Source organism: Magallana gigas, chromosome 3 (genome assembly GCF_963853765.1).
Source record: "Magallana gigas chromosome 3, xbMagGiga1.1, whole genome shotgun sequence".
NCBI classification, from domain to species: Eukaryota; Metazoa; Mollusca; class Bivalvia; order Ostreida; family Ostreidae; genus Magallana; species Magallana gigas.
The window spans coordinates 21798045-21821245 of NC_088855.1; the positions used below are offsets into that span (position 1 = coordinate 21798045).

Sequence of the window (23201 nt, forward strand, 5' to 3'; positions counted from 1 at the left end):
AATATATATATATGAGTACATAGTTGGGAAAAAAATCCAAACTCTCTGCATAAATAAATATATACTAGCAAAGATCACTGCAAACTTGGAGATATCTGATTTATTCTAAAGTCCAACAATTTCCAAACATTATGTATACATACTGTACATATGCGATTAATTATACAAGTACATGCAATTAAGTAGATTGTATATCACATTTAAAGATTGATATAAGAGTGCTTAAAATAAATAAAAATAAAATTTAGAAAGTTGAGAAATCAATAATCGGTAAACAGTCAGGTAGTATACCAAACAGACCTATAATTTTAAATTTCAAATTAATACCGGCAATTGCATGGATATGATTGATTAAAAAATGATATAATTCGATCAGACATAAATATCAAATATTAACCAATTCTGTCCCAATAAATGGTCAATAGGGAAGAAATATATCAATACATTAATTATACAATATGCATACTAAATCCACGGTGTAATTTTTAAAACAGCACTTGAAATATTATATTCAAACAAAATGCATCGACCATAATCAATTCATTACCAGAGTAATTAATATTACAAAAACACTCAACCCTACATGTAATTCTGTTGAAAGATATTATGTAACCCTACATGCTAGCTATATAATAATAAATTATGAACTATTTATCGATCAGTAATAAACATTTATCATACTGTTTCATACGTGATATGTTATACATTATGAAGTTATGTACAGTATTATTATTCATTATTACCTGTCTTTTGAATAAAAATAATCTTATTTTAAAAAAAAATGAAGTGCGAATCAATTAGCTAACACGGCAGGAATCATCCATCTTGGCCTCTGTTTGACTTTCTTGCCCACCTTCATGCTTGTCCGTCTCCTCTTCTCCCCCCGAAGGCACAGATTCATCATTTTTGAGGCCTTTATCACATTCCTCACTTTTTAGGTATTTATAATTAGCGGGTAATCCCTCGGATTTCTGAACAGCGGCTTCTGACCCATTTTCACAACTCTGAAAATTTTTAGGGGATGGTTCATCGCCCTTTGAGATATAACTCGGAGGGGATGCATCAGATACACATATATTTCCAGGGGGTGATGGCAATTCATCCTCTGCTTGAAAACCCTCTACTGCCTGTGTCAGAACCAAGCACGGATCATGGAACTCTGTAAAAAGTTATTAACGTTAGATTTTTTTTTTTTGTATTTATCAAAATTGAAAAAAGATCCAAATATTTTTTTTTAATTTAGTATCAGTTTTTTTTTTTTTTTTTTTTTTATAATTACTAAGGAATTTTGATCCGCTCCTTCATATCACATATTCTTAATATAGCTAATCTTACAATACATAGCATTTATATATATGTTTTACCCTCCATTTTACAACGGCCGGTTAGCTCAGTCGGTTAGAGCGTCGTGCTAATAACGCGAATGTCGTGGGTTCGACCCCCACACTGGCCATAATTTTTTTTCTGAATAAGTTTCAAACTATCGGTTTTGCTTTAGTTATCATGATGCATTCTATTTTACATGTAGTTTTCCTACATCACGCATGTAATTATTATAAATTTACACATAAATTTTCATTTGTGCCCTTGGATATAGCTGTGGTAGATAAAGGTACGTCATGTATACAGCCATTTAAATCTCCAATATCTACTTTTGAAAGGGAACACTTTATCATTATATCTTTGATACAAGCACTTCTTGCTCACCATAAGAGGCTCTTATTTCACAAAATTAGACATCTTATACTTTTTCAGCAGGTACTGTAATTTAAAAAAAAAACCAAAAAACCAAAGCCCCATTTAATAAAGTCTCGCACTTGGCCTAAAATACTAAATAATATAGGTCAATACCATGTCCTCGGTAAAGTCAATTCAATCAGACAATTTAAATCCAAATTTTTACCTTGAGTTGTGATCAGTTTTCTTTATCTAAATACCAAGCAGATCACTTTTATATTTTAGATCCAGTCTTTTTAGCTACGAAGATTGTGCACTGGGCAGAGCTAAATTTTTGAGCATACATATTCTTTCCTCTGCTAGTTTTTAAAAAAATAAACAATTTTGTTTTCTCATCTACATGTATGTGTTTATATTAATTAACAAAAGAAACTATTCAACTGATAATTGAATTCATCACAAGGAACAAACTGTTTCATACATGTACCCATTTTATTGTTTTTTATTAATAGAGAGAAAATCCTAGAGGCGAATACATGTATATTGCATTTTTAATATAATAACATTAACAAAAAGCTTTGTCAATCAATATGTACACTTAAAAAAGAAGAAGAAATAACTTACAACATATACATGTGAAATACAGACATATTCTCACAAAACTGTGTACATTATGGTTGTTAATGGTTGAATGAGAGATGAAAAGCATTCACAAACCAGCATTCACCAGCATACAGCATCAATGAGAAGATGTCTATCTAGATGGAATGCTTCTTTTTTTTATCATTAATAAATGGCTAGTATCTCAGCAAAAACAAGCAAATATTAAACCAGCTAAAAATACTACCTTTGAATTAAAATCTAATTTCCCGATCAAACTGTTAAAGTATGCAATACAGATTTATCAATATTAACTTGAAGAAAAGACAAATTTAATAGGGGAGCTTGGAAAGTTGGGGTTGTGATTTTATTCATATCTCTTCATATATATATATAATTAACATATAATCATTAATCATAAATAAATAGTACATGTAGATATCTATATCCCTGAGATATCCTAAAATTACGAAACAAAAAGTTGCAAGAAACTAGAAAGAAATTAACTTAAAAACTTCAGCTATCATAGCACGATTTTTATAAGCATTTTCCATCAAAATTAAATTCCAGAATAGTTTCAAGTACATTTAACACCTAACATTATTCCCAATTGCATGAAGCAGCATAATTAATGAAACTACCAGCTAGCTACTCAATCCCCATCATTATATATTTTATTCTCATTGAACAAAAGTCAAGCACCATAGTTCATTTGTGAAATACAGGACATGAAAATTTGCTGTAAAATTTGTGCAATTGTAATGTTTTCCCCATAAACAAAATTACATCATTAGTCCCTGTATTCAGAATATATAATTTGCTTGACAGTTTTCAGAACATTTCTGAAAGAGGGAAGAAGGGGGTGGGAGACAAAAGGGAGGTAATAGACTAAAAGGGTGAGCCACACTCAAACTATGATATAAATACAAACTGGTTAATTTTGTGACTACTGACTTGATACACACCTCTTCAAAAATTTCAATCCTATTTGAGATTAACCACAGCTAAAATCATTACTGGCATAATATGAACTAGATTACCATAGTATACAAAAAGAATCTTTTTTTTTTGGTTTTATCTAATCTATGGGATGACAAAGGGAATCATCAAATGCAAATTGTCGCACAAAACAGAATATGCCCAACTGCCATGAAAAGCAGCAGTATCGAAACAGAGGACCATCAGAGACAATTCTACATTCTTAACATAATACTTAATCTCAATTCTACAAGTTGTATGTTAATTGTTGGAACAGAATCCCAGCACAAAATGTGATCTCTATTAAAATCCCAAATCCCAACATATAGCACTCCATGTCAGTGTTAGGAATTGGGATTATTATACATTATCACATTAAATTTAGCATCTTCTTTTCATTTTTTATAGCATCTTACGGACACATAGCTCTCGACTTAAAGCACTTTTCTGAGCCTAACCGCTGTCTTCAATATTGCTTCACAACTTACAAGGAGAGTTTTCAATTCTTAAACAGCGCTGCTCTACATCAAACCAAAGACCCAATACCATACATATTTCTCAACAACGGTGCCATGATTCACAAGTGATCAATGCTTGGACAATACTTCTACAATCAACACATCATAACATTTCTAAGTGTACTTTCTAAATTCTGAATGTGCTCTTATATTAAACTTGCTCTACAGTCAATTTATTCATCACATCAAGATTACTGACAATGTGTTGTTTATCATGTTACCATATATTCAGCAATTAAATTTCCAACTACAAAACATGATAGAATGTCCTTTCCAATATTATTCTGTATATCATATCATTAAATCTCCAAATAAATCCTATGGTTGCAATTTCTGATATAATTTTCAGTCATATTCTGAAGTATCGGAATAGATTTTCTCATCATCATTTTTTGACATAATTTTTGGATCCTGTTTATGCATGTTGTGATCTAAGTGACTGTATCAGGAGTGGATCATGCGGGAGTGTGAGAGTGTTTTATATGGAGCTGCCAGAACTGTTAGTGGAGTCAGCAATCCAGGTTTAAAATGTCTGTTCATCATCGCATTCGTCGGTCCAATGGCCAAACACTGCAAAAAGAAACGTCACATTCACCTCAAATCCTACAAGCTACAGCAGTGGAATCTATTGCACACACATGTCCATAATTCTATTAACAATAATTATTCTAAATAAATACGGAGTAAAAATCAAGGAGTGAAATCAAATCAAAATATCAAAACGGCATTCTAAACTGTGTGTGCAAAAATCATAATATGCAAATAAAATATATTTCTATATGTATTTCCAATTGAAATGCTTTAGACATTCAATGAATACATCTTTTCCCTATATGTAAAGATCATGCCATGCTAATGATACTATAATTCTTGTTTTAACATTAACAGTGTATACTTAGGTTGAATATCAAGTTTAGTAGCTGAATACAAGGAAGAATGGTAATAAAAATGATGAAAACTGATAATGATGATGATGATGATGAATGATGATGATTAAAGTGATGAAAAAATGATGACAAATTATAAAATGATTAAAAGTACACACTGACCTTCACAGATATCACAGTATGGACGGGAGGCTTTCCTGTCGCCATGGTAGTGAGTGGGGGAGGGGGCGTCGCCATCTTCATAGTCCATGGCTTGTAGAGGGCAGTCGTCAGTATCGTGCTGATCAAACACATCACAAATATCACAGAACAGACGAGGAGGGGCGCGGGACTTAGGGGCTCTGAAATCAATGAATAGTAAAACTTACAACATGTAGTTATGTAAAAACATGAAAACTAAATTATTTTACATTAATTTTTTTCTTTTAATTGTTCTTTCAATTCAGGAATTGTACAAGTGATCAGTAAAATGATTTTTTACCCCCAAATTTGGTTCAAATTCCAGCTAAGTGTCAATGTAACAAAGTGCACATACTTCAAAGCTCATAACAAGTGGAATATTGAGCACTCTTAATTTGTATCAATCATTTGGTTTTTACTTTGACTTTGATTTAATCAGAATGTTGCACTTGGTTAAAGCTTTATACTTTTATCATAGGGGAGATAACTTACTCAGATTCCATGGAGCTATCACCGTCTCCATTAGTAACGACTCCTGACTCCATAATCTCCAGGCGAGTCTTAAATTCGTTGTTTTTCTTTTGCAGATCGACGATGACGGAATTCAAAAACTCCACCTGACCTAGGGCAGCGTCCCTCTCCTCAGTTACCTTGGAGGTTGCTTGGTTACCTGCAACAAAGGAATTTAAAGTTTTAAAAATGTCCTGGAAATTATACATTCATGGAGTTCCTGGAGAATCAGCTACATTGAAATGCACATTCAAAGAATCACAAATGAACTGAATCCTGAAGAAATCATAGCTGAAAAATTCAAAATTGAAACGCAAATTTCCATCCCCTATAAAAATAAAAACATGTACTCCCGTTTTCAAATGTGGCAAAATTTAATACTATATATGAGAAAATCCATGTTCACCATGCCAGTGGTCTACCAAATAAGTCAATATCTAGAAGGTCTAGAACGTCTACAAATGTTCCAAGACCCAGGAAGGAGTGAGGGGACATTTATTTTTTTTAAATTAGAAGTTTGCTTAGTCAAATATTAATACCTATAAAAACTATAAAATCTTAATAAACAGGAAATGTTTATTTCTTTTTCTTTGATAGAACCCCATTTTGAAAAAGATATAAATTGTCATGTAAACATTGTACCATGAAAAAATGGGTTTTTTTTGTTGTTGATGATATTATATCAGCTGGAGGTATTTCAATAAGATGGGAGGCAATTCCAAAAAAACAATAATTTCATTTTGGCTTAAGTATCCACCGGTACAACCCACATGTTACACGATTCTCCTGCGTAATGCTCCCCACCCACTTACCAGCTTCATTACTGGCGATGTTGGATGCATTCGTCTTGGCCTCCTTCAGAGAATTCTCCAGCCTGCTGATCTTCTCCAGGAACTCCGACTTCTCATTCTCCATTTTCTGGACTTTTGTCCTGTACTCTTCCAAGGAAGAATTCTCATTTTGTAGATTAGAAATCTGTTAAATAAAAGAGAAAATTTCATGCCAAAATTTGGAAACATTAAATACAGATAGATAAACTAAAGCAGATGTTTCTGTTCATTGAAATTCATGTACAAGTACATGCTCTGATATAGTGTACACAGTAATCCTACAAACTGTAATCAGGTTCAAATACTTCAAAGTTAATTAATATTTATAATTCACACCACAATCTCATCCAACAATCATTTTTTTCTGGCCTTTTTATCATTTGTATCATGACTGGTGTGATATTTCAAAAAAAAATCTTCCTTTAATAAAAGGTTTAATTTGGTAAAAATTTAATTTTTTTTTACAATCTTAATTTAAAAAAAATAGTTAAGATGCAAGTTTGATTACTGTGGAATCATTTAATTTCGTGGGGGCCAATTTTCGTGGATTGCTTAAATTTTACAGGTTCATGGGAACGTAATTTCGTGTATTCTCTTAAACCTACATAGGATATATGACTTTATTACCCAATTTATTAATTCGTGGAGGATGTTAATTCGTGGATGCGAGGTACCCACGAATTCCACGAAAATTGAGCCACCACGAAATCTAATGATTCCACAGTACATGACCCAAAAAATCCCTCCACACCCCCGCCCCTCTCCTTTTTTTCAGCTAGAGTGCTTAGCGTACCTGTTTTTTCTGTTGGTCCAGTTCGCTGGCCTTCTGCTGTAAGAGTTGGGACGTGTTATCTAGCTGACTTTGTAGTGATGTGTTAGCATTCTGTAGCTCATCCAACTCTTGACTGTGTCTATAAGCACATCAGACATTCAAATTAGAATTGTTAGTCTTGAAAAAAAAAATCTTATTTTTTCAATTTATACACTAGTATTAAATTTGTGTACATTTAAGAAAAATAACCGAACAAGTTATTTGCTTTATGCCAAACATTTGATTATTTACTGATTGGATTGCACTGTACTTATTGGGTTTTTTGCTTATACATGTAGATCATGACTTAAAGCTGTCCTTACTATCAGCAAAAATCTCTAAATTAACTAAGTTTGCTGTGAATTACTGATTGTATTGAAATACTTATTGAGATTCACAAGCAACCTATACTCTATTTTTTTTTCAATGCAGACAAATGTTTTGTGTAAAAAGAGTATGAAAACATTAAAATTTAAAAAGTTTTCCTCCACAAAAGATGTATTTTTGCCCCATTCACCCTCACTGACAGTGAAAAATTTTGAATAAGCCTATAAAAAAATAATGCATATAAACTTTAAGATTTCATTTTCAGCATTCATAGCAAGCCTGATCTGTACCACTAAATCAAAAAATATTACGCTATCAAATGTAGCAGTCTATATGAAATAAAATTGATATGAACTGTTAATAAAAAATTCTTATTCTAGCAATCAAGAATTCAGTGCACAATGTTACATGCTATTCATGTACATGTATGTATGACACAATCAACAACATCAGAGAACATAGAGAAGGTCAGATAACAAATGGGCATAATGAATCAGAAATATCTGACGAAGAATACACAACAGATTGCAAGCTGTTATTAAGGAGGAATGGAAACACCTTCATTTTATGCAATGAATATTCTCTGTTTATTATCACAATAAATATTAACTGCAGTTTATTTCTTCATTTTATTTACCATTAATTTCATTACCATTAATAAAAAGCTAGCAAGTGTAAGTCATGAGGGTTTTCCATTTATTTTTTGCATATGCCCCCCCCCCCCCCCCCCCCCTCGGCATTTTACATACATATTTCTATTAAATAATAGAAAATTTATGTATTTTTTGAAACATGAACACATTGGTTGTTGTTCTTTTGTCTTTTTTTATATATTGGTGTTCCATTTCTCCTAACAAAAGTAAAGAAAACATGAAATAACTAGTGGGTATGTTTTTTTATACAAAAAAACACATGTCTCCCCTTCTCCCCAAGGATTGTAATATGGGGCAAATTTAATAAGTGAAAAAGAATGAAGTCAGCTATATGTTTGATATCATCCATATATGATACAGGTTAGAAAATGAATTAACTTGAGACACAAGATTGGTCAAGGTCAAAAATTATGGAGGCGTGCACTCCTTCTCAATACCATCTACCTATGTTCCAAGTTTGAAGCCTTAATGTCAAAAGGTATCCAAGTTACCACCCAGACAAAATTTAATTATTTTTTCTTAATTTGACCTTGAGTAAAACAAGGTCAAGGTCAAATATTAATCAATAGAACACCTCAGTGTATTATAATTGTTCTTTGTGTAAAGTTTGAAGTCCTTCTGTCAAAGAATATTAAGGAGGTGAACAATGAAGTTTTTTCTAATTTGACCTTGAAATAAAATTTTTAGGTCAAGGTAAAAAATTTTGGTAAGGTTGAACTGGACTATATACCATCTATGTATGATACAAGTTAAAAGATTGTATGATTAAGGAGTCTTGTGTTATGGTCCGGACTATATTTTTGTAAAACGCTTGACCTTGAAGAAGATAATAGGTCAAGGTCAACTAGAACTGTCCTAATGGGACTAATACCCCCGCTAGGCTAATTTCAAATGGGACAAATAATTGAATTGAATAATAATTAAGGTTTGGAACACATAAAAAAAAAAAATTCTAGACTTGTAAAAAAAAAAAAATAGTTAACAAAGAAAATTCAAAATTGTCAGATTTTCACTGTAAATACATATCTATAACAGTAATACATTTACAAATGTATGTATTTGATGATATATTTTTTTAATTTAATTGATTTAAAGAAAAACCAACAAAATGACAAAAACCCCTCCCTTTGCAGTGAATAGAAATACCGGTAGCCAAGCAATGCTCTTCTGTTGATAAAACTTTCAATATCTTTCTAATAAGAGTCTTGACAGATGCAATTAGTTGTTTCAAATTTTCCTCACTTTCTCCTATGGCACAATTGAACTCCATATCAGAAAATTGATCCCATAGGACTATGATTTTCTTTGATGAGCTTGTTAAATTTAATAAACTCCCAAAACATTACCATAATTACCATACTATGTAAAAATATGTAAAAAAAGAAAATTTAATATTCCAAACAATTTTAAATTGCCAAAACACTACAATCATATCAGTAATTTTGAATTTCATTTAAATTAATGCCCAATAGGGTCACTTCATCAAATTATTTGACAAATGAATTTAAACAACCTCTAAAAATAGTTTAACTTCTTTATTAATAATTATATTATTTATTTCCTTATAATGATAGACCTTTTGGTTTACATGAAACAGTTTTAAAATAGCCCCAAAACCATCACCCATTTTACAGATTATCAATTTCCCCTAAACACATGCTCCATCTGAACCATGGCTCAGATAATGGCTCCCTTGGGACAAATGAATTCAGCCACACTTGTCTTTGATGTTCTCATTAGCTCCTAAGAATTTATCATTGACAAACAAAAACTTTGCATTGTCAGTTGATAGAATACTTATAAAAAATAATTTTTTTTTTATTAATTAAGACATAAAGACAAAAAACTCCATCTGGATGTATTTATATAAATATATTTTAGAGTGTTTTCTATTAATTAATTAATAAAATCTGTAAGGATTACCTCCCTTACTTTTCAACATTAGTGTACAATATATAGAATAAGGAAAATGAAAACTGTCATAAAATCATTAAATCTTGTCTGATCTTAAAAAAAATTGCAGGTGCACATATTTAGATGGTGTTCAACATATGTACAAATTTTCAAACTGTTCCATGCAGTAATAAAAAATTCTATAGGGGGGACAAAGTTGCGTCTACAGACAGACGGACAGACGGACAGGGTGAAACCAATATACCCCCCCTAAACTTCGTTTGCGGGGGTATAAAAATTTTGATGGCGTGCACTTCTTCTCAATACCATCTACCTATGTTCCAAGTTTGAAGTCTTAATGTCAAAAGGTATCCAAGTTACCACCCAGACAAAACTTAATTATTTTTTCTCAAGTTGACCTTGAGTAAAACAAGGTCAAGGTCAAATATTTATCAATAGTACACCTCAGTGTATTATAATTGTTCTTTGTGTACAGTTTGAAGTCCTTCTGTCAAAGAATTTTTAGGAGGTGAACAATGAAGTTTTTTCTGATTTGACCTTGAAATAAAATTTTAAGGTCAAGGTCAAAAATTTTGGTAAGGTTCAACTGGACTATATACCATCTATCTATGATACAAGTTTAAAGTTTGTATGTTTAAGGAATCTTGTGGTATAGTCCAAACTCTATTTTTTATAAAACGCTTGACCTTGAAAAAGAAAATAGGTCAAGGTCAAAAATTTTGGTGGCGTGCACTCCTTCTCAATACCATCTACCTATGTTCCAAGTTTGAAGTCTTAATGTCAAAGGGTATTTAAGTTACGGCTTGGACAAATTTGGATGAAGAAGAATAAGAAGAAGAAGAAGAAGAAAAAGAAAGTCGACAAAAACAATATGTCTCCCCTTTGAAAGGGGAGACATAATTACTCCAGGTATACACATAAATATTTTTGTGTACTGGTAAATGATAAGACAATAAAGTGCTTCTTCGTTCAAACAACAGAGTATTTCTGACTTTTATAGATCTACAGATAATAGGAATTTTAATGATTTTCATTAGCTGAGGTAACTTGCTGGTGGAATGCATATCATAGTGTACAAGATTTAGTACTGATAGCATGGTTAAGAAGCTTTTCTAGCATAAACATGTATTAAAAGATCAGCTTTTCTTCAGTCTATCATTTTCTTTTTAACTTTCCATGTAATAAGTTATAAGCTATAGTAAAGTATGTACGTGAAAATACAAATACAAATCATTTGTTTTTTAATATGCGAAGATCATAGCTTCAATTATTTTCCTTCATGCTGATGACTTATTGATGGTATTTTCATTCTACCCCTCATTTCTGGTAGAAGGGGTTTTAATCCTTAAAAGAATATCAATTTTTTAAACAATACCATTAAGCTGCATGTAAAAACAAATATTTGAACAGTTAACTCTTATATAGTAACAGCTTCATGTCAACTTTTGATACTAAAAATTAAATGAAGAAATAAGTTAAGATATAAACATGGGCTGTGTACATGGATAAGACTAAACTATAAAACATGCTCACATAAAAAATCAAATACAAATCATGCTCTTTGTGTGAAATAAAAAAGGGATTTCCAGATAGATGCAATACAACATTAAATATGCTTCTATAAACATATAAACCCTTACCATGAAAAAGAACGGTATTGTGTGTGTAGGAACAGCCAGAAATATAAAACACAAATATTATTTTTGTAATACAATATTTATAACCATAGTTTGAAATCAAATAATGTTGCATTTTTTCCAGTATAATGCTTTTGATATACTGTATTTAAATAACTGTAATGAAGTAAAGGAGGTAACACTGTACCTGGTCTGCATGTCCTCCACTTCTCTGTTCAGTTTCTGGTTCTGGTCTTCCAGCTGAGAGGGAGAGAAAAAAGAATGAATATAACAAACATTTTCTGGTCTTCCAGCTGAGAGAGAGAAAGAGCAAAAAAAAAAAGAATGAATTTAATAAACATTTTCTGGTCTTCCATCTGAGAGAGTGAGAGATGTGAAAAAGAAAGGAAAAAATATTAAACATTCTAATGCATCTATGGACAACAAAAACAGCTTGAATATTGATTTCTTGAATATGATGGATATGTTGAAGTGAGTTGGAAGTCCCAACCATTGCTTCTTTATGTAGTTTACTAATAGTAATCTCTATAACTTGCCTCCTGTGTTATTTAAATGATTTTCTTAAGTCCTATAGAGTTTGAGACAATGAAGTTTGACTGTATTCTATTTTGATTGCAACCAATGCATGAAATCTTTGCAGGGCTTCAATCAAGCAAGACATCAATTTTTCCACGATTAACCTACCCTTGTTCTTTCCTCAGTCACCAAGTTGGCAAAGGTGAGCTGAGCCTTCATGGAATCCCTCTCTGCTTCCATCTCTGTGTACGACTTCTGCAGATCAGCAAAGGCTTTCTGACTCTCCTCTCTACAAAGGCACAATGAATATTGTATTCGTTATTTTCTCCTACTGTGGTTTCATTAATTTTCGTGGGTATCAATTTTCGTGAATTTTCTGAGAACCATGGTTTCAAGGATACGTAATTTCGTGGCCAATGATCCTATCAATACAAAATGTTCATTAGAATTGAACTTCAATGAACATTTAATTTCGTGGATCAACTTAACAACGAAATCCATGAAAATTGGCATTCAACGAATATTGATGAAACCACAGTATTCAAATGAAGAGAAAACTGCAAAACCTAACACATGTAATCAGTCCTTTTGATCAAGAATATTGTGACTGAAAATCAAGTCAGGAGTATTGTGAGTTTTTGTGACTGAAATTCAAGTCAAGAATATTGTGACTGAAATTCAAGTCAAGAATATTGTGACCGAAATTCAAGTCAAGAATATTGTGACTGAAATTAAATATGTTATTCCTTCAATTACTGTTGTTAAAAACACTTCTTTTTCTGCGTAATTGTTTTTCTCATTACTATTTAGGTGTATGGAGAATTATATTTACTGTACTTAAATTGTTAAATAAAAGACTTGTTTTTTTTAACATAAAGTGCCAATGCCTTTTATTTCCTCAAGATAACAACAATGTAATAATTTAAGAATGCCGGGGTATTTTATGTCTGTGGCTGGGTACTTAGTACTACTTACAGACGCTGTTGGAAAGCTTCAGATGCAGACTCCTTCTGTGACACTTCAGCAAGAGTCTCTTGATGTGTGTTTATTTCTCCCTTCATTCTCTCAACCTTAAAAAAAATATCATACAAAGCATTAAGTATTTTCAAAACAACATTTTGTCTTATTAAGTGTAAGATAGAATTTTTTCTGTTGGCCAGCCTGTGGCTCCATTGAAAAAGACTTTGCTAAGGAAGCAGTCCATCAATAGTATAGAACAATTGAGAGTTTCTTACCTCCTTTTGTAGCTCTTCAATGTGCATGTCTTTCTGTTGTAGAGAAGCCTTGGTTGTAATGGCATCATCATGTAATCGCTCTTTTTCTTGGATAACTTTAGATTTCTCTGCCACTACTTCATCTAATTCTTTTTGAGTCTGCAAGAAAAATTTACTTTTCATATATACATGCGTATCATGAGTATATCTAATTTAAATATCATACATGTACATGTACATCATGATTTTTTAAAAGTTTTTTTATAAAGACACTTCTGTCAAACTGAAACAATAAATAAAATACTTGAAAAACTTGACAAAAATGGAATAGCATGCAAATTAAGGTCAATAAAATGGTTTAATTATATTATTTAATTTTCAAACAGCCCAAATACGAGAAAATTACTTTGAATCATAACAATTCAAATTATGCATGAACAGAGATGATCATGACCTCATTACTTGGGTTTTGGCTTATACCATGACCTCATTACCTGGTTTCTGGCTTTGTTTGCCTTTTCCACTTCCTCCCCTAGGTCCTGCAGCCTCTCTTCCAGAGCGCTGAGGTCAGCCGTAAACTTCTCCCGCTCCGACTGTGCCTTGGATACCTCCACCCTGGCTTGGATCAGTTCCGTGTTGGCCGAGTCTCGCTCCGACTCTAGTCGCTTCACCTGTTTCTCCGTCTTCTCTTTTTCAAACTACAAAGTCACAGAAAGTTACTTCAAAATTACACAATATTCATTTAACAAATTCATCAACAAAAGAAGCATGATTGATGTACAATGAAAGTGAGTAAAGAAAATTTAATTTGTTTTTTCAAACGGAAATGTTTTTTTTCAAATAAAAATGTTTGCATAAGTAAGGATTAGAAGCAAAATGGTAAAAATTATCCTCTTTTAATCCAAGCTTTCCTAATTCTTTGGACCAGAATTGCACATTTTCTTATCCACAATTTTACAACTGTTGTTTATAATGTATATCATTACCGGTATGTTCTGATTAAGGTTCAGGGGATATTTATTAGTTTGAATTAAGTTTGTGTTGGGGTACAATTATTCAGATACAAGTTGACAAGTGTGTTATTTTTTTGAAATATTTAAATATATATATTGGTAATTCAATTCATTTTGTGAATGGGAAATGCACATAAATGTTTGAAAATATTAAGATTCATTACTTGTGAAGAAGAAATTGAATTCTACGAGTGTCAAGATATTTTGAGAAACCATACTTTATTATCAAAAACATCCTTTCCCAATCTAAGAAAATCTATCACCGTAAAAATCTACTTAAATAACTAAGACACCTAAAAAAAAGAATAATTCCCAAAAATAAAAATCTACCTTCATAACTAAGCCATCTATTAATAGAGAATGATTAACAAAAACAAAAAGGTAGACTTTACAATTTATTTTGAACTAAAACCACTTTATTTACGTGTGACAGGTATAGAGAGATTTACATCTTTTTCAGTACTAGAACAGTACATGCATCTTGCTGTTCAGCTAAACAACATTCAAATTTGCTTTCTACACTATAAAGACATCAAGGGTGTTGAAGATTTTTATCTATAGAGTCTTGTTTTTAAGAATAATTTCTAAAAGTTTTTGACTGAATTTAGTCAAAAATATATGCTGGATTATTTGCTCTTAGAATTGGACTATGTGCAAGGTACTATTGGTATAGAATATGGACAATTGTTGGATGAGAAAAATTGACAATGAGCACACACAGATTAGAAAAAAAGTTGAATTGTTTCTCAAACAGAATTCATCTCTCCTCTTCACTTCACACCCCCTCTCTTAAAATTCTAACAAATATCACCGGTAATTCTAAATATTTAAAATAAATCTCATATGCCTTATTATTATTTCAAATTGAGAATTTTTTTTTCAAAAATGTTCATAATAGATCAAGCCACTTTGGAGTTGATTAAGAGGTTGTTGTCAAAGATAAGTATTGTTTCACACCATACCAATTTAAACACAACTGATTTGGAGTTATGTTTAAATGTGGGGGTGGAGGGTTTCCGGGAAGCGGTGTAGTAGAAGAGAGATAAATTGTGCGACTTCAGACAATGAGTGACCACGCGGGGCCTACAGGCCCACCTACCTTCCATGATTTTAGATGCTGTGGGAAAAGCAATTATGAAGGTTACAGTATCGCAATGTGGTAAATGACTGCATGTACTTTATGCTTAAAATCAAAAATATAACATAATAGATGATCGATGCATAGTTGATGTGAAGTGAAAACGTTGACAAAGCAAAGCTAGTCATGGTGGTTTTAACATTGTATCTCTATGTTAAATGTCAGCAAAACTTTGTGCACTCTGAATCTAGAATACAGAATTTAAAACTGGCTCCACGGCTACTGTCATGGATTATACCAACTTTTGTGTAACTTTAATTCAATTATGACATCATAATGCTTGACATTACGTTACTAAAGCTAATAAAGAGCTCTAAATAAACCTCTATACGATCAAGACGTCTTTATCTATGCAATACATTCCACAACATTTACAAGGAATACCTGGAATGCAGAGGAAAAGTGAGATTGAAATTTAAGATATGCTTGACCTCTGTGACCCCTGTGTCTGTCATTTGAGACCTCTGACCTGTGTAACCCCTGTGTCTGTCATTTGATACCTCTGACCTGTGTGACCCCTGTGTCTGTCATTTGATACCTTTGACCTGTGTGACCCCTGTGTCTGTCATTTGAGACCTTTGACCTGAGTAACCCCTGTTTCTCACCTGTAGAGCCTCCTTCTCCATGGTGATCTTCTCCAGCACCTGTTTGTGGGCCTGTGTCTGTACGGCCTGCCTCTCCTGTTCCTCGATGCTCTCCTGTAGCTGTTTCTTCAGCTCCTCGATCTCCTTGATTTTACGCGATAGGGCATCCTCATTGTCCTTTTTGTGGTCCTCTGACATTTTCTGCATCTTAGACTTTGCTTTTGATAATTCCTTTTGCTGTAAGAAAAATTGTAGTAAACATGTTAAAGTACCTGTATCTTCTGCACATTAATGGAACAAATAGCTTTTTGAATCACATGTTGCAATGCAAAAACATTACCTATACATAATGGTAAAAGATATAAAAAGAGGAGGTCAGAGAAAAACTTAGACCTTGTGTCAAACAAATGCTGCACACAACATACATCTTTATTCAATTTAAACCACAAATTTCTTCTGATGATTAAGGTTTGATTTTCCTGGTTAATATCTAATTTCATAAGAAATCATGAACCTTAATTTTTCTTTATCAATAAGATAACCTTGTACACGTAATTCAAATGAAATGCAGTTATACTTACTAAATCCTCTATTTGACTATTCTGTGTTTTAGCTGATTCTTCATATTTAGATACAATATTTTCCCTTTCCCTAATTGTCTCCCCTTTAAGATTCTCAATTTCGTCGTTAAGTTTTCCCAATTGTTGAGTAGAATTTGACAAGGCGGCTTGTAGATCCTGAATTTTTCTGAAAATCATTGCAATTCAAAATATTTAACACCAGAATGAGAAATCCAAAGATAAAATTTCAATTTCTATGCTATTAGGTTTCAATTTGCCAATGGCATTAATGGTAAATTTACACTCATGCCCAGAGTTAGGCAATTTGTTCTTTTTTTCCCATGCATACATGTTTATTATATTAATTCATTTTTTATGCAAGATGCATATGATTTCATACATGTATAATAATCATAAAATTAAAAGAATATCTGATTGTCGATAGTGAATCTGTTTACTGTTAAAATAGAAAATACCCAGAAAGTCAGCTGAGTATCAATTTACATTCATACATTAATGACAGTGACACACCAGAAAGAAAAAGACGCAGGTGACCTTAACCTGGTGGGAGAAGTAAGATTTTTCATTAAAAGTTGGACAAATAAGCGATTGAAATGAAAAATGCATTGTAGTGAAGGCAAAGTTTTAAATTAAAGATTTTAAAATTATATCATACATTAAATCAGTAAATTCTTGAATTAAGGCTTTAAAAAAAATTAATTAGAAAAAATGTTAATAAATATAAAACTCTGAATAGATTTCAATATATTTATTTGAACTCAAAGTACATTAGATGTAATATATTTCCCAGAACATGAATCCATGTCCTTCTGTCTTCAATTCTGTAAAACAATTCGAGTAAGATGAGGGCAAGAAGGTGTTAGTTATATAAATTAAGCCATGGTTAGAACATTCTAAGGGTAAAAGTTCTAGGGTTAATTAAGGAGGCTCAATAGTCAGCAAATTAACCATCAGATCTACCAACAACTTTCAAATTTGATTTGTTAACCTATAAACAATTATTTAGTGAAGAAAAAATCCAAATATTTTACATTTTAGATTTGAGTATTTTCCAATATTTTCATATAGAGCTCTTCTTTTAAAGGAGATCAATACAGTCTAAAAATAGCCACGACCATCGAGCCCTCTTAAGTCGGGGACCTTTCTCATGAACAAAGGTCCCATAGATCTGTTACTTAAGGTGTCTGTTAATTAGGCTATTATTACAGAGATTAGAAAGGGTAATAAAGAAGAGATTTTGGTAGTGCAAGCCAACAATGTCATACAAAGCAAATTTCTCATCAAGAAGCCATCCAGCTAAGAAGCATTAAACATAGACTGACCTATTCTTTTCCTGCACTTGATCGTTGAGCATAGATAGCCTGTTTGAGCTATCCCCCGAGTTTTTCATCATTTCACTCATTTGGTGCTCCTGATAAGTAAGGGGAGGCAAGAAAGAATATATGTAAAAAAAAAAAATTCAAACTGATTGTCAACCAATTAAAATAAATCATTTTGAACACTTCCATAACATTTCTTCATTTCCATGTGCCTACTGATTCTATATCTGCGATATTACAGACCCAGAAGCTTTGTTTCTAAATTGATATTTAACATAATTCTACAATTGTAATAAATGTATCATAATATTATGGGTGCAAATATCATACAAGACATTTTATATATACAATGATATAAATGTGACCATTTTATTTTTCCCTATGCAGATTTACCACGCCTGATCAATATATGAAATGATTCAATTTATATCATGTTTAGATACATTATCATAAACAATGACAAATACAAAATGTATCATCTATGTTTAAACCAAAAATAAGATATCATTTCAATTGTTACCGGGGTATCTCAATCATCCTATTCGATATGATTCAATTCGTATCATGTCTAAATACATTGCAAAACGTATCCTGTAAAATGATACAAATTGGTACATCATACCAAGTGCATATATTAATCATCATAAATACTGTGCTCATGTGATTATATAACTTGAACTACAATTATAGTGGTTTAACAGAAAGCAAAACTAGTCTAAAGGAGAATTGGTTTATAGCATTATTATGAAAATAACTGTGATTTTAACCACATATACATTTATAAATATTTCCAAACCATCAAAACTGGTAGTAATAAGCTCCTTAGATGAAAATGTCATCCCTTTACATACTGTGGGATTTCATTTTATCACAGGAGCTAACCTCATTTCTTTAATTCATCATTTTTATACATAAACAGTGTGATAATAAACAATTTAATTTAAAAGTGATCTGTGTGATATTAAAGAAAAAGTGATAAATAAATGTTTTATCAAACTCACTATTGAAAGCAGTAGCTCTTTGTTGATTAACTACTAGCTCATATACTACACCCAGTGAACACTGAAGATTACAACAATTCTGGAGAAAGCTCTGAATTCTACACTAATAAACTCAGAAGGCACATGGAATAGAAGACAAAAATCATAATCGTTAATTAAAATGAAAAAATGAAACAGAAATGAATTCCAAGGAAAATGAAAGAGGCGACATGATTTGGATGATCTCGAATCTTTGGAGGTCGTTTCTTCTCTAGCGGCACTATGTGAATTTATCTATATGTTTTTTAAAATCAGCTTGTAATGTGAAAACACACTAGCATAACATACAGTACAACATATATAGCACACCCATCATGATTTTTTACAAAAATTAACCTCTCAATGTAGTATAAAAATGAAAAAAAAAGAATATGAATACATGAAATAAAATAAATATGGATACATACAAAAAATACACTGATGATACAATGAAGATTTTTTTGTTTTATAAATCCAACACTCATTTCCCACACTGAAGCCAATGTCACGGGGAAGACACCGATTTCACACTTGTACAAAAGCTAAGGAGAGGAGTATATATGTAACAACAACTTCTACAGATATGTACAATATGAAGATTATAAAATAAAAAAAGATGGCATAATGAATCATGGGTCTCTGTTCGTTATCTAAACTTTTATGATATGATATATAAGAGAAAAAGAGCAAGAGATATACATGTATAATAGAACATTCTATTACGGTACATGAATTACTTTTTTTCATAAAAAAAAATCTCTGCTTCCCCTTTGCTTGTAACATTTTTTTAACGAACAAATGGTTTGAAAAATTAAAGAATGAAAGATAACATTATACATGTGCCATTTCAATAATAACTAAACTTCCTAGCCTATCCTAACTAACTGTTACTTGACTGCAGCTGGACTTGAAGTAATATATGTCCTTCATTCTATGTCTATTCAAAATCTCCAACACTTGCAGAAATCCTGACATTAAATCTGACTTGGACCAATTACCAAGTTATTGTACACATTTCGATGCGAAAGCTTTGGGACAAAAAAAAGAGATAATTTTCATTATCATCATACATGTATCTTTTTAATAAAAAAAAAATCAATATAACTACCGGAAACAATTTTTGTGGGCAGATTGAATTTCCTGCGGACTAATCAAATTTTGCACAGTGTCAGTCCAAATAGACAGCTGATGATGGAATCTATTTCCCGAGCCCTGCTGCAAAGTAACCAAGGCAGACCTACAGCACTGCCATCATAACCTTATGAACAGAGCCCCATGACATAATGGACACACAGACACTACTCACCAATTTCATTTTCTCCTCTGTGATTTGGTCGTTCTGTTCCTGACTAGCATCTAACTTTCTTTGTAATTCTGAGAAATAAATAAATAGAAAAAAAAACTAAGGATGAGCTGCATACTTACCGCTAAAATCTGAGTGCTATAAGTAATTGACAAGAAAACTGTGTGCTAAAATCTTTAAGAATCAAAAGAATTGGTACATGTACAACCTCTAAGGCTCTATGTACCAGTATATCTGTAAACTTGTATCTTTTAAAGTTTGTGCAGATATTAAATTAAAAAAAATTCTGGAATTTCAAAGATTTTTTACGAATATCATACCCGCTAACTGGGACTTCAGATTCTGTAACTCTGAATTGAGTTGGTTGGAAGCTTCATCTCTCCCTGATAATTGAGTAGTTAAGTCTGCAAAATCAAGGGATATCATGTTGAACCTTAACCTTTCCCCAGCTCCTCAACCACAAGAATTTAACAACAACCATACATACATGTGAATCAAATTATATACAGTCAAACCTTGTTATCTCGAAAAATATGGGACTGGTTAAAAACTTCTCGATATCCAACTATTGGAGATATCAAGGGTAAAATACTTAAAGTTTAAGTGTTTGGGACTAAAAAAAAATCACTTCGACATATCCATTGTATTCGAGATATTGGTGTACAAGGTACTAAGTTCAACTGTATCCAACTGTCACAAAATTTTTCTAATCAGAATGTTTTAATATTTCTGCATAAAGTTGCGCAAAATCAAAGATGTTAAAAAAATATTACTTGCAAGTATTATTTTCACCAGCTGAATTCTTTCTCTTAGAAATAAGAAATTAATGTGTAATTTTTTTTTTAATTTCCCTTACATGCAAAACTCCAGAATTAACAATCTAAGCATGCAATCTCATATTTTTGAAATAATGACTTACTATTTATAGTTTCTTGCATCTTTTGTTTTTTCCCTTGATTGGCACTTAATTCATCACGCTGAAACAAAACAGAAGCAAGGATTTGGCAAGCAATTCATAGTCACAGTACTTAATCATAGAATGTATAAGGGAAGGACAGATTACATCAATAGTTTATCACATTGAGCACTAGAATCTATACACTCAAGACTGGTTTGTTACACTAAATTACTTGATTACACAACTATGAGCAAATAAGAAATAAATATTGTTTTTAGAAATGAAATTAAATTTTTTTGTTAATTTTATGTTATTTTTGGAGGTGAGTTTGCAAAAAAACTTTACTTTGATGAAACAAATTAATGCACAGGCAATAGCAAGCTATTCTTAACCAATCTGATTCCAAGGACATTTGAATTCGAAAAATTATTTTCGCACAATTTACAAGCAAGGAGATATCATATCAAAGGAAACCGAGAATCACATTCAGAAGATTGAAGTTGTCTTCATTAGATCTACATGGTATAAACCAATACAATGGAGAATAATATACCGGATCAGTATAATACATGCCCCCATTTACATGGAGAAAAAAAAAATCATGGATAATGGGAAATTGAGAAAAGGATATTTCATGTCTGGAGAAAAAAAAAATATCAGCAATATGCATTAAAGCTCTATTCATGCCAAGACATATCATAGTACAAGTCCATGCTTTTTATTTTACAGAGTACAACTGATAAATTTTTCTTCAATTACTGGTGATTATAATTATAAATACATGTATTTGTATTGTCATATTAAATTTATTATCGGAGGGGGTTTGGATATCATATATGACTAAAATTATTTGAGATACAGAGTGCTAATTGTGTCAACTATAGTCTACAGGTTGTGTGAGGGGGTTAGTGATTTTCAGGGGGGAGGATCAAGCTATTTTGTACACAGCAACACAAGACACTGACTGAAACTCAGCAAGTTCCGATATCACTTCAAACTTACAATGAAAAATCAGGCAGTTTTTCTGTACAAACTCATAAATCAGGAAATGGGAGTTTCCCCACCCCCTTTCTTTTCAAGGTCAAAGAAAAAGGGTAAGTCATGCAACTCTGAATTCTAGATTTTCTTGGTGATGTAGAATTCAGAAGGAGAGATCATCCATTCAAACTAAAATTTGTTCATTTACCTGAGTTTCGAGACATAACACCTTTATAAAAACGAAACAAAACAGTAAGCAAACAAATTTCTCTACATCAATATACACTAATATGTATGTGTTCAACTTAATCAAAGCTAACATTCTACTATATTCTACAATATTCTACAATATTTTAATATTCTACTATGTACGAGAACCAATGTACAACTAATGTTAGCTAATAAAAATAAACAAAAACTGCCAAAAAAAATTCCCGATTTTTATTTGCCCTTGAATATATGATTCAATCTACGTTTTGTCCCATCTTTCTCACCCAAAGCTACAAAGAAACGCCCTTCAGTAATTCTTGATTAAATATACTAGGTAGGTCAGTGCTTATAACTCCATAACTCTGCATGCAGGTCTTAGAAAATTATTAAAATTTTGGTAAAAATGAAAAAGCCAAGCCAAGCTCGTGCAACTATAGCAGAAGAGTGATGTAGTCTGTCCTTCACTTACAAGTTTATATAATTTGTTTTATGTTTATAATTCACCGCAACCAAACAACAGTTCCAGCCGACAGAGACCGATTTTCTACAGAAAAAAGACGGGATTCAGAATTGTGATTTCTACGAGAAACCAGTGCACAAAGGACTTTATTATTATCATATATAGCATGTGAAAGAGAGAACCGTCATTAAAAGTTTAATTCTAAAGCATTCATATTTCAATTTCAGAATAATTCTTGTAAATGAATATAGAAGAAAACAAAATTATTTTTCGACACAAAAATTGCATCAGACAGATGAAATTGAATATGAATGCAATTTTATGATATGGAAGTGAAAGCATGATAATTTTACTAGCCAAAACAGCTACTTCAAAGGTTATGGAAATCACACAGTAATATACCGTATATATATATACATGTATCACTCAAAAATTGCTAACAAGGT

At 31.8% G+C, this 23201-nt stretch overlaps 1 protein-coding gene and 1 non-coding gene across 28 annotated transcripts in view; one reads left to right on the plus strand and one right to left on the minus strand.

Annotated features, from left to right (window-relative positions):
- Positions 1-90: 90 nt before the first annotated feature.
- LOC105332649 (CAP-Gly domain-containing linker protein 1) overlaps positions 91-23201 on the minus strand; it is a 40776-nt gene continuing 17665 nt past the window's right edge. For 18 of the 27 annotated variants that reach the window (XM_034482236.2, XM_020069078.3, XM_034482239.2 and 15 more), the window contains 18 exons: positions 22294-22314; positions 21129-21186; positions 20530-20613; positions 20213-20280; positions 17891-17979; positions 16569-16734; positions 16009-16224; positions 15365-15382; positions 13747-13950; positions 13274-13411; positions 13014-13108; positions 12207-12327; positions 11710-11762; positions 6974-7091; positions 6163-6325; positions 5333-5510; positions 4823-5001; positions 91-1159 (listed from right to left, as the gene is read on the minus strand). In XM_034482236.2, the coding sequence (XP_034338127.2) occupies positions 798-1159; positions 4823-5001; positions 5333-5510; positions 6163-6325; positions 6974-7091; positions 11710-11762; positions 12207-12327; positions 13014-13108; positions 13274-13411; positions 13747-13950; positions 15365-15382; positions 16009-16224; positions 16569-16734; positions 17891-17979; positions 20213-20280; positions 20530-20613; positions 21129-21186; positions 22294-22314 (2331 nt within the window). In that variant the 3' untranslated portion in view covers positions 91-797. Of the gene's footprint in view, positions 1160-2150; positions 4344-4822; positions 5002-5332; positions 5511-6162; positions 6326-6973; positions 7092-11709; positions 11816-12206; positions 12328-13013; positions 13109-13273; positions 13412-13746; positions 13951-15364; positions 15383-16008; positions 16225-16568; positions 16735-17890; positions 17980-20212; positions 20281-20529; positions 20614-21128; positions 21187-22293; positions 22315-23201 lie in introns of those variants that run through there. The other 9 variants (XM_066078917.1, XM_066078909.1, XM_066078924.1 and 6 more) reach the window with 7 other exon arrangements.
- On the plus strand, positions 1380-1453 carry Trnai-aau (transfer RNA isoleucine (anticodon AAU)). The gene has a single exon. It is a non-coding gene; the product is annotated as a tRNA-Ile (tRNA).